The following is a 21932-nucleotide window of genomic DNA, read 5'->3' as shown; positions in this document are numbered from 1 at the left end:
AATATCACAACACAGTGCATCGCAATCTGCTGCATATGGGGCTAGATGACCACAGACCAATCACAGTGCCTATGTGCCTACAACAGACACATAAGCGTCTGAACTGGACATTGAGGCAATGGTAGAAGGTCGCCTGGTCGATGAGTCCCATTTTCTTTTCACATGGACGGCCATGTATGCATGTGCCGTTTACTTGAGGAAGTGATAGTACCAGGATGCACTGTGGGATAATGACAAGCCAGTGGAAGGAGTGTGATGCTCTGGGCAATGTTCTGCTGGGAAACTCTGGGTCCGGCCATTCATGTGGATGTAAATTTGACACATGCTACCTACCTAAACATTGTTGCACCCCTTCATGACAATGGTGTTCCCTGGTGGAAGTGGCCTCTTTAAGCAAGACCACACTGCACACATTGTTTAGGAATGGTTTGAGGAACATCATGAAGAGTTCAAGGTATTTCCCTGGCCTCCAAATACCCCAGATCTCAATACATTTGAGCTTCTGTGGAATGTGATGGACCTACAAGTTAGATCCATGGCAGCTCCACCTTGCAACCTTCAGGACTTGAAGGATCTGCTGTTAACGTCATGGTGCCAGATACCACAGGACACCTTCAAGAGTCTTGTATAGTCCATGTCTCGGCGAGTTGGCACTATTTTGGCAGCATGTGGCGGACCAACAACATATTAGTCAGGTGGTCATAATGTTTTGGCTCATCAGTATATGTCTGTGTGTAAATTCTTCTTAAACAAGAAAAAAAAAAGTAGGACGGGATTTGATTTTGTCCATGGGGAATTGATTGGATTTTCGTGGTTTGCTATGGCTGTGATCTCACATGTAAGTGAAAGGTTGTTAGTGAAAAAATCATTTATAATAAATACTGCAATATTCCTTTAAAAAAATAAGAAGTGCCTGTTTTGATTTCATGGTGACTTTAAACCGTTCACATTATTATTTTTACAAAATGTACTATCATAATACAATGAGATGATGAACATCAGTTTCTCTTTTATCCCCTAAAATTAATAAATAAAAGCAAATAATAGAGTATTTGAGTGGATCATCATCTCTTTTTATTATGAATGTTAAATCTTTTCACGCACCTAAAGAATATTTATAACATCAACTAAAAAGAAAGAGATATCAATATAATATTGTATGACCAAGTCCCTGCTGAATCCTAAGACTAGTCTTTTATCTAAGGGCCTGTTTACACCTGGTCACTTCATGCGTTCTCTCTTATCGAATAGCTAATGATTGCATTTACACATGGCCACATAAATGTGTCTCCGCAAAATGGATATAAATCTGATCTTCAATTCCCGCACTATATGTAGATTTCATGGAGTTCACGTCACCGAAAGCAACAAATATGAGCTGCATTTTATTGATCATCAGCTACTTTCAAAATCAAAGAATCGGAATAGGAGAGAGCAAGGAGACAGCACTGGTAAGATCATTTAGTCTCATTTCTTTTAATGAAGTTGATTGTATTTTGAGCGCCTGCGACTTACTTTCAGTTTGATTTGCGGCAGTTTGTGCGTTGTCTTACGTTGTAGTTGTCTATAACATGCTCTCACATGTTTATTTTTTAGTATTTTTTGGAGGAGTTCAAATTACATAAGTGGTTTCAACAACCAGATGAATGTAGACATGTTTAGTTTTGACCTGAATGCATCCCAGACCACCTCCTGAAGTTGTTTGAGCGATCTGATTTATGTCCATCTTGAATGCGTTTTGGAGGGCATTTAGACCTGGTCTTTTCACGATCGGATAGCTATCCGATTAGAGAAAATGCATAAAGTGACCAGGTGTAAACAGGCCCTAATTGGATTACTTTTATTACCACACATTGTTGACCATTTCATCCTCTTCTTTTGGATCTTTCAGCCTTTTCTTGTCTAAGGTGATGATTGGAGGTGTGTGGTGCCAAAGCTTGTGCCATTCAGTGACCTGAAACTGGAGCAAACAGATAAGAACATTGTGTTAAACAAAAACTCAGCTAGTATACATGCCTCTCTGGTAACATCTCAACACCATTAAACCACCATTTCACAGAGAAACCACAATCACACACACACACGAACTCTCCACCAATAGGCCTCTGCAATTTTGATATTATGCACCTATACACGTCTATTATCGTTATGACAGCCTGGTGATCTCGGGGGCCTATTTCAATTAAGCCGCTGGCTGTTTACAGGTATTGTGCTGGACTTGTTGTACCCATGCAGCCGGCGCTCTAGGCTATTGTGCCAGGCCACAATGGTTAATGAGCTATCTACCCATGAGGACCAAGCAGAACAAATAGACAATGTGCTCTCTCCTCCTACAAAACTCTCTTGTCTAACACATACACACAGACAATACACTCCACCTCTGCCACCGAACACACCAATCCAAGACCGACTACTGTAAATATAGGCCACTGTGAGTTCTCTCCTTTGATCTCTGTTTGCATTTCAACATCAAATGAGCTGACCTAACCTTCTCCTTGGGCCATTTAAATGATAATGTGTAGCAGGGACTGGTTTGGGCAGCCATTCATCTCAAGGTCAAGAGGGCGATCAGACGTGCTCTCTCTGGGTTAGTGCAAGACAACAAATGTGTTTTTAACCAACCAAATGCACACTGGAGTGCAGGTTTGCCACTGTTTGATTGCATAAGAGATGTTGTGGCTGGAACTGGTCAACAAACAAAATGATTGACAGGTGATGAACCAAAGCTTAAAGGGAGAGTTCACCCAAAAATGAAAATTATCCCATGATTTACTCACCCTCAAGCCATCCTAGGTGTATATGACTTCTTTCAAACAAACACAATCGGAGTTAACGAATTAGAGGTCTAGAATGAGAAATTATAATTTTTCAATACAGAGTAGAGGAGCTTGAGTTGGTTGCCCCATTTGTTAGAACCACAAGAGGCATCTAAGGTTACACTATTCCTATGTCATACATCTCATCAGAGGTTACTCAGGTTACTTTTGGCGCAAGTCCATTTGTGTAATTTGTCCAATTATTTTAGATTATAACGTTTTTTAAATATGGATATTTTTCTCACAAAAACCCATCACTTTGCTTTAGAAGGCCTTTATTAACCCCCTGGACTGGTATGGATTACTTTTAGGATGGATGGATGGATGGATGGATGGATGGATGGATGGATGGATGGATGGATGGATGGATGGATGGATGGATGGATGGATGGATGGATGGATGGATGGATGGATGGATGGATGGATGGATGGATGGATGGATGGATGGATGGATGGATGGATGGATGGATGGATGGACGGATGGATGGACGGACTTTTTTGGACTTCAAAATCAGGAGCGCTATTCACTGCCATTATAAAGCTTGGAAGAACAAGGATATTTCTTAATATAACTCTGATTTTGTTTGTCTGAAAGAAGATAGTCTCATACACCTAGGGTGGCTTGAGGGTGAGTAAATCATGGGATAATTTTCATTTTTGGATGAACTCTCCCTTTAATTTAGGTTTCAATCACAGAGTAGAAATACACCGTGTGCTGCATACATCATAACTTACAGCATACATTTAAACACACAATTTAAAACAATTTATTCTTTACTTTAACAGACAAGCAAATGGAAGCCTACTGCCACCCAAGTATAAAAAGACAAAACATGAAAGTGTTAAAATAATAAATAGTTACAATGTGATATAAAGTCACAGTCACATTTTACTAGCAAAAAAGTAGAAATTACAAAAAAAAAAGTCGCATTGCAAGATTTATAAGATGTAATTGCGAGACATCACAATTGCGAGAAAAACTGCAACAGATATATAGTCACATCATGAGAAAGAACTTTGTGAGATATAAAGATGTATAAGAGACATAAGTCGCAATTATGAGAAACAGCAGAAATGTTAAGACAGTAAAAATTAAGAAACATCACCCTGGTTGATATAAATACGCAACTGCGAGATATATAGGCCCGGTTTCACAGACAGGGCTTAGCCTAAGCCAGGATTAGGCCTTAGTTCAATTAGTTCAATATTATGTCAGTGCAAATTGCTTTCAGTTAAAACAGCTCAAACATGCATTTTAGTCTAGGTCTAACTTCAAGGTGGACTCGGTAGAATTTCAAAAACACTGTTTGGAAGTTAGTCGGGCCGACACCAACAACAAAAGTGGGACACAATACAAAAGATCTCAAAAGAATATCACTGGAATGAAGGTTTATGACTGGGCAAGCACTTTAGGACCATGTTTATATTAGAAAAGCTTTCCAGCACTGGGGAGAGCTAAGTGGGAAGGCCTGGAAACAGACGCAGAGGCTGCTTTGATCCCAATTCTCATGTGAATAACACTGTTTTGATTGTCTGGAGCTGCTGTGCTGTTTGTGTAAATATGGGAAGAAGGAGGCGGGAACCGGCGAACATTGAACACAACTTTAATCCCAAAATAAACAAATACAAAATGAAAGTAATGCCAGCAGACCCTCGCGGACGTCTGCCGGCCACACAAACATAATAAAACATAAAATAAAATCCAGGCCTGGTCCTCTCTCGTCCTTCACTGACGTCGCTCCTCCTTTAATGCCTCCGGAGCTCCTCCGTGAGAGACTCGAGACTGGCGTGCCTCGCAGGTGATGCTCATTATCACTCGTGCCCTGCTCGTCACAGGGGCCTGTCTCGGCGGCCGCAGCACCTGGGGGTAAGGATGGATGAGACGAGGGAAAGGAGACGGAAGCAAGGGGAGCAACAGAACGAGAGAGGGGAGAGAGGAAAAAGAGAAAAAAAATAATCTTGGTCCGGTTCCCAGACACACTTCCGCTCGGTCCTCAGCCAGACGGTAGGCTCTTCCTTGCGGTGCCATGCGATGGTACTGGATGCTCCGTGGAAGGCTAGATCCTCCTCCGCCCCCTGGCGGCCAGCGATGGCTCCTCCGATTGAGGGCAGCCGGCAGCGAGTCCCCCGTTTCCTGCTCCTCCCCTTCATGGCAGACGGCAGCAGGCTCCGGCCCACGGCGAACAGCGGCGACTCCTCCACTCCCTCTTGGATGGCAGCCACCCCACCTCGTCCCAGGGGCACGGCACTGAGCTTCTTCGTCCCACCGGTCACTATGCTCCAGCACCACTGCCTTGGGCAGCCTCTTGCGGTCTTCACACTCCCTGCGCTGCCCGAACTCCGCAGCACCGCGATCCCCCTCAGCAGCAAGGGCTCTCCGACAGCATGTCCCTCCTTCCTCCCGGGTTTCGGCACCAATGTAACAGTTTGTAAATATGGGTAGAAAGAAGGTGGGAACCGACGAACGTTGAACACAACTTTAATCCCAAAATAAACAAAAACAAAACGAAAGTAATGCCAGCAGACCCTCGCAGATGTCTGCTGGCCACACAAACATAATAAAACATAAAATAAAGTCCAGGCCTGGTCCTCTACGTCATCCTTCACTGATGTCGCTCCTCCTTTTATGCCTCCGGAGCTCCTCCGTGAGAGGCTCGCAGGTGATGCTCATTATCACTCGCGTCACCGGCCTCGCGCCGTTCCCTCACGGCTCTTGTCACAAACACATTCATTTTTTGTGCTTCCCTTTTGTTCATTCATCGACTGCGCTTTATTTTTCGTGAAGCATTTTGTTGCGCGTCAGCTGTGATAAACAGACATTCATTTGCATTGCGTGTGTAACAGTGGCCAGATAGTGAGTGTTTTGCAGTTAAACCACTGCACACTGATGATCGCTAGAGAATGCAGTGCTTAGAGTCATTGTTAGTGCACTCGCCTCGCCTGCCAGTAGCGGACGAGCCGGGGTGGGAGCAGGGTGGTTAGGATTGGAGTGTGAGTTTTGGAGGCAGAGCAATGAAGAGAGGGGTGGGTTTCTTTGGGTTGATTTCAAATATCAACAATGTCCAACAGCGTTTTTCAAAATCTACTGATCCCACCTTTAAGCCTTGTCTGTGAAACCGGGGGACAAAGTTATATTACAAGACAAAATGACAAGAAACAGCCAAAATTATGAGAAACATTCAAAATTACAAGAAAAAGTTGAAATTACAAGAAAGTCAAAATTGAAAAATACCACACTGCCTGATATAAATACACAATTACGAGATATAAAATGTCATTTTTCTCATTATGAGAAAAAGTCGCATTGGAGGATTCGGTTTTCGCAATTATGACAAATTCATGTTTATAGCTATAACTGAATGTCTTTCACAAACAGGCAGTATTATCAAAAGAACAGAAAAGCAAATACACAAAGATTCATTCTTCCCAAAGCATTTGTGAGTGGCCTGTCGGGTAGGTGACATCTCATGACTCACGCTACAAGTGTGCATACAGGCAGCCAGAGCAAATCCAGTCGCCCTTGAGCAGCAGGTAAGGAGATAAAATGCTGGCCGGATTTACATGCCACAAGTGATCCAGAGAAAGAGCCACCTCACTCCACACTGCCACATCAAAGCTGGCCAGGTTATTAACGGGGCATGAAGAGCACTGGAGACCTCACTCGTATCACACACATCACATCTCAGCACGATTCAAAATGGACAACACACACACAATATTTTAAATGTCTAATTCTGACATTAATGTGAGACCCTGACCACTGTCAATGCCTCTCACAATTCATTAAGCAACTTATTGGGCAAAAGATTCAAAATGCATGTTAATTTAATGGGGTTTCTGGTTAGGGGGAAATTATATTAAAAAAAGCTTTGATGTTCACAAAACTTGGCAGTCAATCATTTTGCACTGAATTACAGCTTTAATGAAGAATGGAGAAACAATGAGGGATGCTATTGTTTCTAACACATGCATGTTAATGCCCTCCATTAGAATGCATGTAATCGTTTCAAAAACCATTAAAGCGTCCCGGCTCGTGTTCGGTACAGGTGATTTCTGAGCCCTTTGTCTTCTAATCTGCTTTAAGGTTAACGTGATCATGTACATCCTAAACTGTGTGAGACAAAGCTAGATCAGTCAAACCATCCCACTCAGTTGCAATCATTTAAAAAATAAAACAAGGCCTTTAAGAGCATGTTCAGGCCAAGAATGATAACTATAACTACAATATAGCTGCAAGCAGCAATTAAGGGGCCAAGCACAAAAAAAGGCACAACAATACATGCCAGCACAGCTGGGAGCATCAGACTGACTGCAACAATGAGCAATTAAAGACATATTAAGATCAGGCAAAATGACAAAAAAAACAAAAAAAAAAACATAGTTAATAATAACGATTTAATGATTTATCACTTTCAACCAATAGGTGGTGCTGTGAGGTGACAATTACATATGCAAAATTTGGTGTTAATATGCCAAAGCATTGCAGAGATACAGCTTCAAGAGTCTTTTTTGCATCATGCCTCAAATTCGTCGTTGCTGTATGCGAAAAATATTTGACGAATCGACTTGAAATCCATAACTTTTTGTCGGCATGGTCTGAAGATGATACAATTCGATTTTGGTGAAAATCAGAGCAACAGTCTGGGAGGAGTTTGAAAAATTCAAAATGGTGAAAAATGATGATGTTAAAGGGTGCTTGGCCCTAGAATCCACACCAATCCATGATGACATTGTTTATTATAAGCACACACTGCAGTTATGTCATCTATTGCTTCAAATTATTTATAGTTGTGGTATGGACTCTGCTATTCTTTTACATTTAGAATTTTTTAAAACTAAATCTTGATCACTATAGTTAACCTTGGTATGAATGGGCTTTTATCCAAAAATAGTCTACTCCACCTGTAACCAACAGTCTTATAAGACTAAAGGGCAACCGACTTAACTCTACCAGGCAAGTATGCCCATGGCAGAAGCGTTTCGACAAGATACATGACAACTGGTTAAAGCAATGCCCACCCACACTGATTCGATTAACATGCAAACAAACTCTGATGAGGCTGTTAAAATGACTTATAAGATGACAACATGATTACATTTTTCTCACCGAGTCTGAGAGTGGAAGCACGCTGACATTTAAACGGGCAAACAGAAGTGATAGATTGAGGTCAGATGGAAAACTGCGTCTTAGTTTGTCGCATTTTCAGCATGTGTTGATCCATCTGGAGTTGTGGAGGCTGGATAATCAGCACAAGCCACACAAGCATGTGCCGAGGTTGTGGGAGCGGGAAATGTGCAATGTGCACCATGCTTTTGCATAGTCAAATAACAACTCAATCAAATCAACATTTTTGGTCCACTAAACATCATGGTTACCTCACACAAACTAGTCCTTATGTGGAAGAAACAGCCTTAGAGCCCTATATCTTTATAATATTTTTTGCACTAAATCAATCTGAAAATAAAAAGGCATCTAATTAACTCTTATAATCATCCTAAAAATTCTCTAAAAGGGATACTTCACCCCAAAATGAAAATTCTGTTATTATTTACTCACCCTGATGTTGTTCCAAACCTGTATAACTGGCTTTGTTCTGTGGAACATAAAAAGATATTTTGAGAAATGTTTTGTGTGCGTGTTTATTTATTTTGTGTTCCACAGGGAAAAAAATAAGTCATACGGGTTTGGAACAACATGAGGGTGGGTAAATGATGACAGTATTTTAATTTTTGGGTGAACTATCCCTTTAGACTTAAACTATCTCCATGTGACATAACCTGGAATTTGGAAAAGTCAGGAATTCTTCAGAAAGTAAGTCAGAAATTAACCACGGCTGGGGAAATCATGGAACTATATATATATATATATATATATATATATATATATATATATATATATATATATATATATATATATATATATCTGGCACACACTTAAGCGACCTGAATTCTTAATGAATAAAAACTAAAAATTATTCTTAAAAAAAGAAAAAATAAAGTCTGTTGTTGTAATATTTGGTGTTGACTGCTGTGTGCTTTACTGTATATTGTTTACTCTGAAAACCAATTCCAGTGGGAAATAGGCCTATTGAAAATATCCTCAGTTGCAAACAGGCCTATGCCCCCTAAAAACCGTTTTAGGAGTTAGAGAGTATGGGAAAGTGCACTTAATGTGGATGGACACCCAAAATAAACATTTTAAAACCAATAAACTGCTCACTTACCTCTGCTAGATGTCCAGTGTTTCAGCTGAGGTCATGTGCAGAGGCTCTTCCACACAATACGCCTTCAGTGTGGCAGCATACACCACAATGCAATGAGTTTAATCTCTAGGTCAAATTGACTTTATTTATGGTTTTCAATCTATACCTGACAGTCCCACATTGATTCCACAAACACAAAGGCATCTCCAAGCTGAAGAAATACTTCAACTCGAAGTGTATCACAAACGAACACAGCGAGGCTTCCAAGGGAGAAAGAAAAATTAATTAAACGCGACTCTACTTCGTGCTCACACTTGTCATATTGTATCTCAGGCTTTTCAGCACCCTCGCTGCACACATAGCGAGAAGCCTGTTCCAATTAACAAAGAAGTTGTCAGGCCTTTGATTCGCGCTTGGTTGCTGCGCGTGGTACCCGCCCGAGAAACAACAGGCTGTCGGGAAACCTGCGCGCACCATTGCCTCACAGGCGAAAACCTGTGCTCATCTCTTCACACAGGTTTCACAAATGTACAGACATGTCCGCGAATATTAAACTTAAATAAATACGATTAAATAACCGAGGTCATTTGTCAAAGTGCGAAACTGTCAGTGCCAAATTGTTTTACCGTTTTAAAGACTGGTGTTTGCCTAAATTCCATCGTGGAATAGCTATAGTTAATGATAAACACGGATGTATGCGGAAATGAAGATAATAGGCCTAGGCTATATATAAGTTATTATTAGCCTAATTCAAAGCTCTTCTAATTAAGTAGCTACAGAATTATTACAGAATAATTCTGTAGCTACAGAATTATTTCTTAAAATCTTCCAGTGTAGGCTACCTAATATTCGTATATAAGAAAGGTGAAAAAGTGATTTAGGCTACATATGATATGAACAAATTCTGGACTTGTGTAGGCTATTGCAGCTTAAGTCCTATTTTGAGATAATAGGTTGTTTGCTGTATGCTTTATTTCGTTTAGGAATAGGCCTACTCACGAAAAAATAAATACATGGACATGAAATATTAAGTTATTTTTAATTATCTTAATGCTTCCGCTAAGAGAAAAAAAAAAAAAAACGGTCCATAATATGCTAGCCATTTCTAGCCCCTTTTCCTATGTGTCATTATCAATAAGACTTAATCAAATTGGTACTAAACTTAATTTCTCCACTACTATTTTACAGCAGTCGTGATCGTTTTGTGTCATTGTGTTGAAAATAAAATTAATAGATCACGGATAATTAAGACATGAAAGTACGCCCAGTTTGTTGCCAACGACAACAATGAAATATCCAGTATAGAGGTCATTCGACAAATGACTTTTTTACTCTGATCAAGTAGGCCTAGCCTATTCCAGGGAACCGTGTCATTTTTTAAATGTATCAGAAGGACAAAACTAATAAATGGATATTAGTGCATACCTGTTCGGTGAATGTGATTTCACCAAATATACTACGACATGTTCCTGGATCAACATTGATCCAACAACATTCCAATCAACTAATCAGATTTGAGGGACAAGTTTACCATTTCTATGTCAAGTGTCGGCTTGCAGCCATGGGATAGGTACTTCTACATCAGTGTTATTCACATATCTTTCCCCTCTGATTTTAGGGCTTAAGTTATGGGTAGGATTAGGTTTAGGAGTAGGAATACCTAAATGTTCACAGGGAGAAATATGATTTAATCTTGCATACATTATAGACTCATATAAAAACACATGCTGAACTGATTCACTAAATTTTGTGTAGGCCTTTGCCTGGTTTGTTGCACCTGCAAACTCTAAGCTTGGAAAATTGTCAGCACATGCCCTCTACTGGTAAAAAATTAAACTACTTTTGTGATATATCTGTAGGCTACGTCCAGCAGATGTTTTTGTGTCTGTCCAGTCTCCTCTAAAGTGAGAGATGGGGTGTATGTATTGTAGGCTATAGAAATATATGGCATTTTCTATTTTACAGTGACAGAAAATGGTTTCACTTGTCATCTATACACTTCCACTACTGGAAAACAAAATGTTCTACTAATCTTCTACCAATCATACAACAAATGTTAACCAATTAAAATAAAATACTCATGATTTCAGACATTTTAATAACTCATATTATACAGTAGATGACCTTTTAAAATAAAATAAGACATAAAAACAAAAGCCTGCGTGTGACAAACACGACACAAACTGGCAGCCAAACTGTTGAGGTGTAAGTAACAAGGCCAGTTCCATATGAAGCAAGTCACAAACAAGGTCAAACAATGTCAGACTAGCAGCAGCAGCAGCAGCAGCAGTAGTCAGTCACCGTGCTCAGACAGCAGAATGATCTTTCAAAGTTTGAGAAAGAGAAAAATCATGTAATGCAGAAAATACAGGGTGAAGACTTTGCATCATGTGCTTTAACAGAGCAAGAAACAGAAGGTAAAAGCACCTTCCTGCCCAGGCAGAATCTCTATTGCTGCATTGGAATAACTGACAAACCAATAGCACAACAGTTTGTGACTTATATTACTGTATTGAATAGTATTATTGAAATGTATGGTCTCAACAAGCTATGTTGACACTGAAACACTAATATTGACAAGTATTTGAACACATCAGTTGGTATTTTGCCTCTGGTTTACTGGGCCATAGAGGGTATAATTGAGAGACAGACAGAGAGAGAGAGAGAGAGAGAGAGAATGGCGGTGCGTTTCCAGCCATTGCCGCCAGGCATGCTTTAGGTCAGACGCGGTCCCTGTCTGTCTCTGGTCGGAGAATTGATTCCACTCTGGGCGCTGGGCTACCAACAGATCCCTGCATTTCTGCCCGTCTGGTCTGTGACCTCACTCTGTAGAGCTGCCAGCCACTTCGTTATGATGTCCAGTTTACACACCAGACAATACCAAATGCCCTGTCACGAGCAATATTGATTTTGCTTGTATGTAACAATGATAATGTAATGTACGCACAAGAAAACACGTGCCTCAATACATTCTGTACAGTGCAAAGCAAGCTTAAGGTACTAAACACATTCATGATATGTGAAACTTTCCTTAATAAAAACCTGTTGATAATACAATAAAACATTTACAAGATAATAAAATATCACATTTTCAAAATGTCACATACTTTACAATCAAGTTTAAAACCAAAAAACAGAGCCATATTATACAGTACAAGACCACAATGAGGTCTTGATTATGCCCTAAACAGTTATTATAATTATCAATATCATCATTATTTATTTTCTCCAGTGATGAGAACTGCTGACCACAAAATTAATGCAATCTGCAACTGCCAAAACTGCCACTTCAATCAAAGGCAGGGTTGTGCACAATTCAGAAAAGAATTGAGAATGTATTTTCTTAATATAAATTGCAGAATTACAATTCAAATTAGAATGTATGGAAATAGAATAAAAAAAATAAACTGTAATTTTAAGTAGAAAAGTGAAGTTTGTCAGTACAAACTTTGAATGTTGAATTGTTTAAGTCTTTTTCAAAGTTTTGAAAATATAGTATGAAGGTAGGTAGACAGATAGATAGATAGATAGATAGATAGATAGATAGATAGATAGATAGATAGATAGATAGATAGATAGATAGATAGATAGATAGATAGATAGATAGATAGATAGATAGATAGATAGATAGATAGATAGATAGATAGATAGATAGATAGATAGATAGATAGATAGATAGATATGAATTACCAAAGTGTGAATTACTACAACTAAACAGTAGAGGGAGCCAAGACACCACAAAAATAATAAATAACAGCACATTTAAAACACTGGCCTACTGTAAAAGGTACAAGACATGCATACATGCACATATCAAACAGACAATGCCTTCTATGAAATCCCTCCCAGCAATTAAAGAAAACAAATAGGAATCTTTCCCCAACGAGCTTTGCATAAGACCAACAAAGGCTTCATCCGTTAACAGTGTTACTTGTGTTTCAGTATGAATTCAGTTTAAAAACTGGAGCGGGGGGCCTGGATCTCCCGTTCCACACTTGGCATGCTGGGCGTATCCCGACAAACCAGCCTGTGGCGGAAGTGTCCGCTCAGCAGAATGTAGATGAAGGGGTTTATGCTGCTGGCGGCGTAGCTCAGGCACACGGACAGGTAGTAGCAGGTGTGGTATGCTAAAGATGGGCGAGGTACGCTCAGGTTAACCAGCTGCAGGATGTGGTACGGCCCAACACTGACCAGGAACACCGCTACCAGAACCAGGACCATTTTAGTGAGGCGGACCACACGCTCCCGAGGCAGGCTGGTGTTATACCTGAGAGAAAGCGGGGAATGCAGGTTTTGGTCATACAGTATATAGCCAAAATTTAAATCTAAATTTAGGGTAGTTACACACAATGTTCTAATCTAAAATTCTAAATATTGTAATTACAGTTAAAGCAATAGTGCACTGAAAAATGTATTCATCCCCTTATCATACCAAACCTGTAAGACTGACTTTCGTATGCGGAACACAAAAGAAGATATTTTGAAGAATGTTGGAAACTAAACAGTTTCAGTTCCCACTGACTTCCATCGTAAGAAAAAAAAAACTGGTTATCAACATTCTTCAAAATATCTTCTTTTGTGTTCAGCAGAGAAAAAAAATGCATACAGATTTGGAACGATATAAGGGAGAGTAAATGCTGACAGAATTTCAGTTTTGGGTGGAACAATTAACAATACACAGCAAAACTTAAAGGAATATTATGGTTTCACTCCAAGTTAAAGGGTTTGTTCATCCAAAAATGAAAATTCTGTCATTTATTACTTACCCTCATGCCGTTCCACACCCGTTAAACCTTAATCTTCGGAACACAAGTTAAGATATTTTAGCTGAAATCCGATGGCTCAGTGAGGCCTGCATAGGGAGCAATGACATTTCCTTTCTCAAGATCCATAAAGGTACTAAAAACATATTTAAGTCAGATCATGTGAGTACAGTTCAATATTAATATTATAAAGAGACGTGAATATTGTTGGTGCGCCAAAAAAACAAAACAAAATAACGACTTATTTAGTGATGGCCGATTTCAAAACACTGCTTCAGGAAGATTCGGAGCACAAATGAATCAGTGTATCGAATCATGATTCAGATCACGTGTCAAACTGCCAACGGCTGAAATCATGTGACTGCTGATTTATGCTCCAAATCTTCCTGAAGCAGTGTAATATTATAGTGCTTTATAATATTAATATTGAACCACTGTAGTCACATGAACAGATTTAAATATGTTTTTAGTACCTTTATGGATATTGAGAGAGGAAGTGTCATTGCTCCCTACGGAGGCCTCACAGAGCCATCGGATTTCAACTAAAATATCTTAATTTATGTTCCAAAGATTAACGAAGGTCTTACGGGTGTGGAACGGCATGAGGGTGAGTAATAAATGACAGAATTTTCATTTTTGGGTGAACTAACACTTTAAGCTCAATTGACAGCATTTGCATGCTTTTAACATGATTTTAGTGCAAAAAAAAAAATTGCTTATAGCCTCCTCTGTGTGAGTTAAGGTGTTGCCTTGATAACATAATGCAATAAAACCTAAAGCCCTAAAAAAATTTAAATAGCATTACAACTCAAAAATATACAAGTTTTTAAGAAAACGTATTGAACCTGGGATTTTTTTCTAAAGGAAATTCTTATAAATTATGGTTTAGCCCATAAAATCTACATCAGCATGCGCTGTTGATCTAAAATGAAAACATTTCCATGAGATAATTCTCAAAAAGGACATCTGACAGCTTCATACAAGAAAAAAGGGATTCATATTCACTTAGCAGAAGATACTCTCCTTATGGATGGCAAATGGAATATTAATGAATGTAACCAGTGTAGACCTAGTTAGAACAGTAAAGCCACTGAATAGCTTTACAAGCAATTACATTTGTAGCTTTGACAGTTTGGTATCACATACTGGCTGTATAATGAATGTTAATTAACCTGTGAGCCTTTTTGTTCTTGCGATACATTCGCCAGGAGTAGCAGAGAATCAGTATGTAGCAGATGACAATCAGAGGTAATGGCAGGAAGAAGGAGGTCACAGTCTGGTAGAGTGTGTACCTACAGATATATAAGGACACAGATGTCAGATGCCTTTATTTTCCTACTCTATGCTTCACTTAGTTTAATTAACCAAGAAGGATGGATTCCTCTGCAATGTTCTGCAGAAACATGTTGAAATGGAAAATATACTGATTGAAAATACAGAAAAGCTTTTATTGTGTTGTTTTTAAGTGTCTATGAACCTATGTGCCACTATTCTGAATGGCAGCTTTCACAACAGATAACAGACAATAGCTTCTTTAAAAAAAGCATACTATCCTGGGAAAAAATCTATAATTTTTGCAGCAAATTTCTCAGACAGAATGCTGAAAATGGTACACTCATGCTGGCATTTGTCAATCTCCTAGCACTTTTCAATAGAAGACTGTATAACAATAGAGTGACAGAAGTATACAATTTAGACGTCAGAACTATGACAATACAAATAAGGGGTGATGAGAGATGGAATAATCAGACCTGTGCAGAAGGTTATTCAGAAGTACACAAGCAGAACCAATTACCAGAGCAACTCTTTGGGAGAGACCAGGTTAAGGGAACAGCTCTCCAGTCCGTCCCTGAAGCGGATCACTTTGGCATGAACCCAGGCAGGCAGAACCATGATGAAGGACGCCACCCACACAAACAGGTTAATACGGATTGTCCTGGATCTTGTCCTGAGACTCAACAGGCGAAACGGATGAACAAGGGCCAAGTATCTGGAGTGCATAAATGAATGAACAATACAGATTTTACCCCTTTTATGTATATTTTCAGATAAAAATTGGTCATTTTATCATTTAATTAGTTGCCTGACATCTATGAGAAGCAAAATGTTCAATTTAAAAATGTTTCCCGTTCACCATTACTGTGTTGGTGAAGACACAATCTGACATTTACAGTAAAGGACAGACAATCTTGTTGCTAAAAGAAAAAGCAGAATGAGCTTGGTGTTAAATAATCTTGTTCCAAGATGTGCTTTGGCATTAATTAATTAATTAATTTATTTATTTATTTATACTGTCTTCTCAAACCCAAAAATATATCTCTTTAAAACAAAAGAGGAAACTGCATTGTGGGAAATGAGGATGTGCATGGATAGTCAACCGCAGCTTCCTGTTGATGCCCAAATAACGCATCCCTGGTCAAGGGATGTACACCACATAGTGTTCATAAACAGTCAAATCTTATTCATTTTGAAAGAGTTTGAGGCTGCTCTAATGTTTTTTGTGACTGATTGCAATTATTCCTGTTTTTATTTTCTGTCATTTGATCATTTTGATATTTCGCTTTGGGTCAAACTGTTGTTCTTAAATGTGCTACGTAAATGAATAATGAATTTACTTAGCTGCTCTATAATTGTGGTAAGTGTGGCCTCTAGTGGTGATATTGTAGTATAGCAGCAATAAATGAAACACCAATGCACTTATGTGAAACATAAACATTACTGTTCAACCAGCCACAGTTCAAAAACTATATGCAATTCCCAATGGAGAAGCCTAATCAAAACCTAATGAACCTTTATCAAATATCAGTAAAGGTTCAGCAACCAACATACAGAAAACAAAATATTTGAAATCAAACTTTTGTCCCAAAACCTTGTTAATCAAAAATAGTTACTGGGATAAAGCCCTTATTACAACCTCTCCATGTGACCAGATCCTCCAGATCCTCTTCTTCTAAGAACTCATAACCTGAGCTTTTATTAAGCTATGAGCTATGCTATTTTTTTTTATTTATTTTTTTTTATTTTTTTTATTATTATTATTATTTGATACTATTGCCAACCCAATCTACTAAAGTTTTATTTTCCGAATTCGGCATTCGATAAGTAAGCAATAAGGTACGAGAGGCTGTGCTGTATCGTGAATAAGTCATGGCCGAAGGGCTTTAGGCACGAAGAGAAGCGGTTACCACACAATACAAATATTAAAGCCAAAAATATGTATCAATGCAAATTTCATGAAGTAAAATCAATAAAAAGCCTTAAATAAAAAGCCTAAAATATTCCCCGACCATGAACAGCAACAGAGTTACAGCAAAAGTTATTACATACATATATATACATTATTACGCCATTAGATGGCGGCAAAGACTGTCTTTATGAGTGTGTCAGTCAGTCGCGAAGACTTTTATATTGGAAAGACTGATTTGTTGTGAACACGGAACAAGACGCAACTGACAAATGCTTTAAGCCAGCGCTGTCAGTCACGGGAAAGCCCCTTAACTGTTAAAAGGACAAGATAATACATCGGACGTTTATACAGATTTTTTATTATGAACATAGGACTGACCTGAAGGATAATGCTAAATCTGAATGCAGGTAATAAACTCGCTCAATCGATCTCTTTCTCACAATACTCTTCTAGTTCTACATAATACAGTAAAAAAGTTAAAATAGGTTTTCAGTGCTGCGTGCTTGAACCTCTAAAAAGTACACACACACACACAAGGGAGATACAGAGAGATATCAGGGAAAATAAAGAGAAGGAAAAAGGAGTTGAAGGTGCAGTTCTATTTTGCATGGCCCCAGCCTAAGGATTTAGACCTTTTTATGTCATGGCCATACATAAAAAATAAGGTTGTCTGTGGTTTCAAAATTTGTTGTGGGTGTATGGGTGGTCTGGATGAGTGTGAGATTTTCCGGCCTGAATTTGTGTCCTATTCCGGCTCTGGGTGTAATGATTGCACTTCTGGCTTCACATACAGTTGTGGTCCGAATTATTGGCACCCTTGGTAAATAGGATCAAAGATGACTATAAAAATAAATCTGCATTGTTTATCCTTTTGATCTTTAATTCATAAAATTAGCAAAAATCTGACCTTTCATTGAAGGAAAAGAATTAAAAGTGGGGGGAAAATCACATTTCACATATGAAATAAATGTTTTTCTCGTAAACACATTGGCCACAATTATTGGCACCCCTAGAATTTTTTATGAGTAAAATATCTCTGAAGTATATTACCATTTATATTTACTTTTTTTTTTTTTAGCACACCAGGGTGATCATGAACATGAAATTGTCAAGCCATGACTTCCTGTTCCACAGGAGTATAAACATGAGGAAACACAAAGGCCAAATTCCCTTAATCATTCATCACAATGATAAAAAACAAAGAATATTTAGTACATAGTTCATAGTTCTGATGTGCAGCAAAAGATTGTTGAGCTTCACAAAATAGAAAATGGCAGTAAGAAAATATAGCTAAAGCATTGAAATCCCCATTTCCTCAATAATTAAGAAGTTCCAATCAACTAAAGATGTTACAAATCTGCCTGGAAGAGGTCGTATGTCTAAATCGTCCTAATGCACGTTGAGGAGGAGAGTTTGAGTGATAAAAGAATCTCCAAGGATCACAGCTGGAGAATTGCAGAGAGTAGTCGAGTCTTGAGTCTCAGAAAGCCTAAAAAAATGATCAAACAGCACCTACATCCACACCTACATCCAAGTTGTTCGGGAGGGTTTCAAGAAAAATCCTCTGCTCTCATCCAGAAACAATCTCCAGCATATTCAGTTGACAGACAAGACTGGAACTTCAAATGGGACCGGGTTGTATGGTCAGATGAAACTAAAAAAGAGCTTTTTGGCAGCAAACCCACCAGATGGATTTGGTGCACACATGGATAAAAAGTACCCCATGTCCACGGTTAAATATACTGCTGGATCGTTAATTTTTTGGGCCTATTTTTCTGTTGGAGGTCCTGGACATCTTGTTCAGATACATGGTATCATGGATTCTATCAAATACCAACAGATAAAAAAATCAAAACCTGACCGCGTCCGCTAGAAATCCAATAATGGGCCGTCCAAAACAAACATCAGAACCAACACAAAAATGTGTCACTTAGCATAAAATGAAGTTTCTGCCATGGCCACCCCAGTCCCCTGACCTGAAACCTAAAGAAAATGAGTGGAGTGAACTGAAGAGAAGAAGCACCAACATGGAGCTGGAGTCTGAAGTATCTGGAGAGATTCTGCATGAAGGAATGATCTCAATCTTTTGTCAGGTGTTCTCCAAACTCATCAGGCATTATAGGTGAAGACTCAGAGCTGTTATCTTGGCAAAAGGAGGTTGCAAAAAGTATTGAATAAAAGGGTGCCAATAATTGTGGCCAATGTGTTTTGGAGAAAAACATTTATTTCATAATGTGATTTTCCCCCCACTTTCTATTCTTTTCCTTCAATGAAAGGTTAGATTTTTGATAATTTCAGGAATTAAAGATCAAAAGGATAAACAATGCAGATCATATCATATTTACCAAGGGTGCCAATAATTCGGACCACCACTATACATCAATGCAATTGAGACAATAAAAGCATTTTGATTAGGATAAAAAAGATTTTGATTTGAATGATATGATAAAATGACATACTTTTGCAAAATATAAATAAAAAAATAAAAAATAATAATTAAAAAATGTAAAATTTGTAATAAAGGAGAACAATTCTATTGTATTGTTATATTTGCTAAAAAAACACTTAATGCTTATTTTAATAAAGCTAGTTATCTGAAAATGTAATTATATCATTTCAATCATTTCATGATTTCATGATTTGAACCGCATGACAATGAAGACATTGTTATTTCACTGATCACGAACCTGTCAAGACTCATAGCGGTCATGACTGCAGCGCACGCCACTTGGTTGCAGTTATCAAGAGAGGTGATGATCGTGCAGAGAGTGCTGCCGAACACCCAGTGCCCCCCACGCGCCCACTGGTGAATAAGGAATGGCATGACGGTCACGTGCACCAGGTCGGCCACAGCCAAGTTTCCCACATACACATCTGGTACTGTCTTTTTGGCGGACCTGCAAAAAAAAAAAAAAAAAAAACCCAAGAAAGACCTAGTTGAGATCTGTGGTCCCTTGGTGACCTATTTTTAAAGAAACTACTAGGAAATATGAGGGAAACATGACAAGTTGCAAGCAACAATAAACACAGTTTTATAAGCTCCAATGAGTGACAGTTTGGGTCATGGCTATTTCCTGAGGGAATCCATCCACCAAAACTCAGAAAATTCTCTGAGCAATTCCTCTAGCAATAAACTAGCATTAACTGTGCATTAAATGGTTATATTGAACATCTTCCAGAAAATCGAGTATTCAGACAGACCATGATATAAATCAATAAAGAAGATGTTTATTTGTGAATTAAATCATTGAAACAATTTCATTGATATAATGGAATAAATCAATTTCTTTAATTAGAGATTGTGCAAATGAAAAAAATTCATTTTGATCAAGAAATATATATATATATATATATATATATATATATATATATATATATATATATATATATATATATATGGCAAGAATTGATCAATTGATTTGATTTAATATATATATATATATATATATATATATATATATATATATATATATATATATATATATATATATATACACAAATCAAATGATCAATTCTTGCCATATAATATGAATTGCATAAAAAAAGAACCAGATGTTAAATGTAGTCTATGGTGGCAAATTCCCATTTAATGCTTATTTTAATAAAGCTGTATCCAATTAGTAAAGCTATCAAATCCAATTACATCCTTTCAATAATGATTTCAAAAACATTCTTAAGCCTTCATAAGCATGTTTATGATTCGTTATATTCACATTTACTTTTATTTCCTTTAGAATTTCCAGTGGCATATTTCTTTACTAACTACCTTTACACAGGCATTCGTAGAAAGAAGAAAGAGAAAACACAATTCAAGGTAGAGAATTTCAGGGAAGTGGTTATGTATTCGATGAGAAGAAATGTATTAAACATGCCTTGTAGTAAATTTATTGTTTTTAAAATATATAAACAAATGCAAAATAACTTAATTACAATTTAATTACAAGCAAAAGGTTTCCTTATCAACCTGTAAACCCACCTTAAAATAGTCACCAAAACAAGAACATTTCCAACAAGCCCGGTGGAGCACAGAAACCCAATAAATGCAGGAAGGATTTTGGTTTCCGTGACGTGAACAATATTGTAATACTCATCGGCTGGATATCCTGCTGTTGTTTCATTAGCGCGCGTGCCGTTGTCTAATTTGAGCGTAAAGTTCCAAACAACAGGTTCCAACTCCACCATGGCGTTCATCATTCGCGTTTCATTCTGATCGACGAGAATGCGCTGAAATGCGGTATAACATCACACATAGTTGTATGTCCATGGAATGTCTTCGTGGGCTTCAGCGTCCTCATCATACCAGAGAATGCGCACTGGTGTCTCCACTCGGAACAGCGCACAGTCACCTTGTGAACAATCCATGACGCACTCCAACTCGATATTATTGAAAGGTTCCAAGACATTTACGAGATTTTATCGCATTCAGTCCTTCTTCTATCGCTAATCAAACAGTACTAAACTAATTCCGCTACTGATAACTTTAGTTAACTTTATTGACTATTTGCACTTAAGTGGAAATACTGTGATACATTTTGAATATAATAATTTAAGTATCATAGGCAATCGGTGGGGGAAAATGTAATTATAGAAACATATTAAAAGACAATCAAAAGCTGTTATTAACAATTTCCATTAATAGTCATTATAATATTTAAATAGATACCACTTACGAATATAAATAGTATTTTATTATTTCTTCAAGTGTCTTGGAGACATTGACATAATCCAAGATGGACTTGATGATGGTGAAATCAGATTTCCTACTGACACACTACAGCAAAAGATATAAATGTGTGAAAATACTAATGTGCCTAAGATTTTTTTCACAGTACTATATGTCCAAACAACTGATGTGTGTCAGGTAGAACTAGAGCATTTCAGTCTGCTAACCATTACTCCTGATCAGAGGCTTTCATAAATATTTCGTTTATAGGGTTAGGCTTCAGCTAAGTTTAATGGTGCA

General features: G+C 38.0%; 1 protein-coding gene across 1 annotated transcript; it reads right to left on the bottom strand.

Moving 5' to 3' along the window:
• Positions 1-12718: 12718 nt before the first annotated feature.
• mchr2a (melanin concentrating hormone receptor 2a) lies at positions 12719-21163 on the bottom strand. Its single transcript, XM_067394307.1, has 5 exons — positions 20946-21163; positions 19657-19866; positions 15578-15772; positions 14955-15074; positions 12719-13286 (listed from the first exon to the last, which is right to left on the bottom strand). The coding sequence occupies exons 1-5, from the start codon at positions 21161-21163 to the stop codon at positions 12974-12976; spliced, it is 1056 nt and encodes a 351-aa protein (XP_067250408.1). The 3' UTR covers positions 12719-12973.
• Between the last annotated feature and the right edge of the window lie 769 nt (positions 21164-21932).

Source organism: Chanodichthys erythropterus, chromosome 2 (genome assembly GCF_024489055.1).
Source record: "Chanodichthys erythropterus isolate Z2021 chromosome 2, ASM2448905v1, whole genome shotgun sequence".
Classification (NCBI taxonomy): Eukaryota; Metazoa; Chordata; class Actinopteri; order Cypriniformes; family Xenocyprididae; genus Chanodichthys; species Chanodichthys erythropterus.
This window is presented reverse-complemented; position numbering and strand designations above follow the sequence as displayed.

Excerpts from the sequence above, each read along its gene's own strand:
- mchr2a (XM_067394307.1), bottom strand. The coding sequence starts at position 21,163 with ATGATGAACGCCATGGTGGAGTTGGAACCTGTTGTTTGGAACTTTACG. Across the intron at positions 15,773-19,656 it reads ACCGCTATGAGTCTTGACAG|ATACTTGGCCCTTGTTCATC; the intron begins GTTCGTGATCAG and ends TATGCACTCCAG. Across the intron at positions 13,287-14,954 it reads AAGAACAAAAAGGCTCACAG|GTATAACACCAGCCTGCCTC; the intron begins GTTAATTAACAT and ends GCTTTCTCTCAG.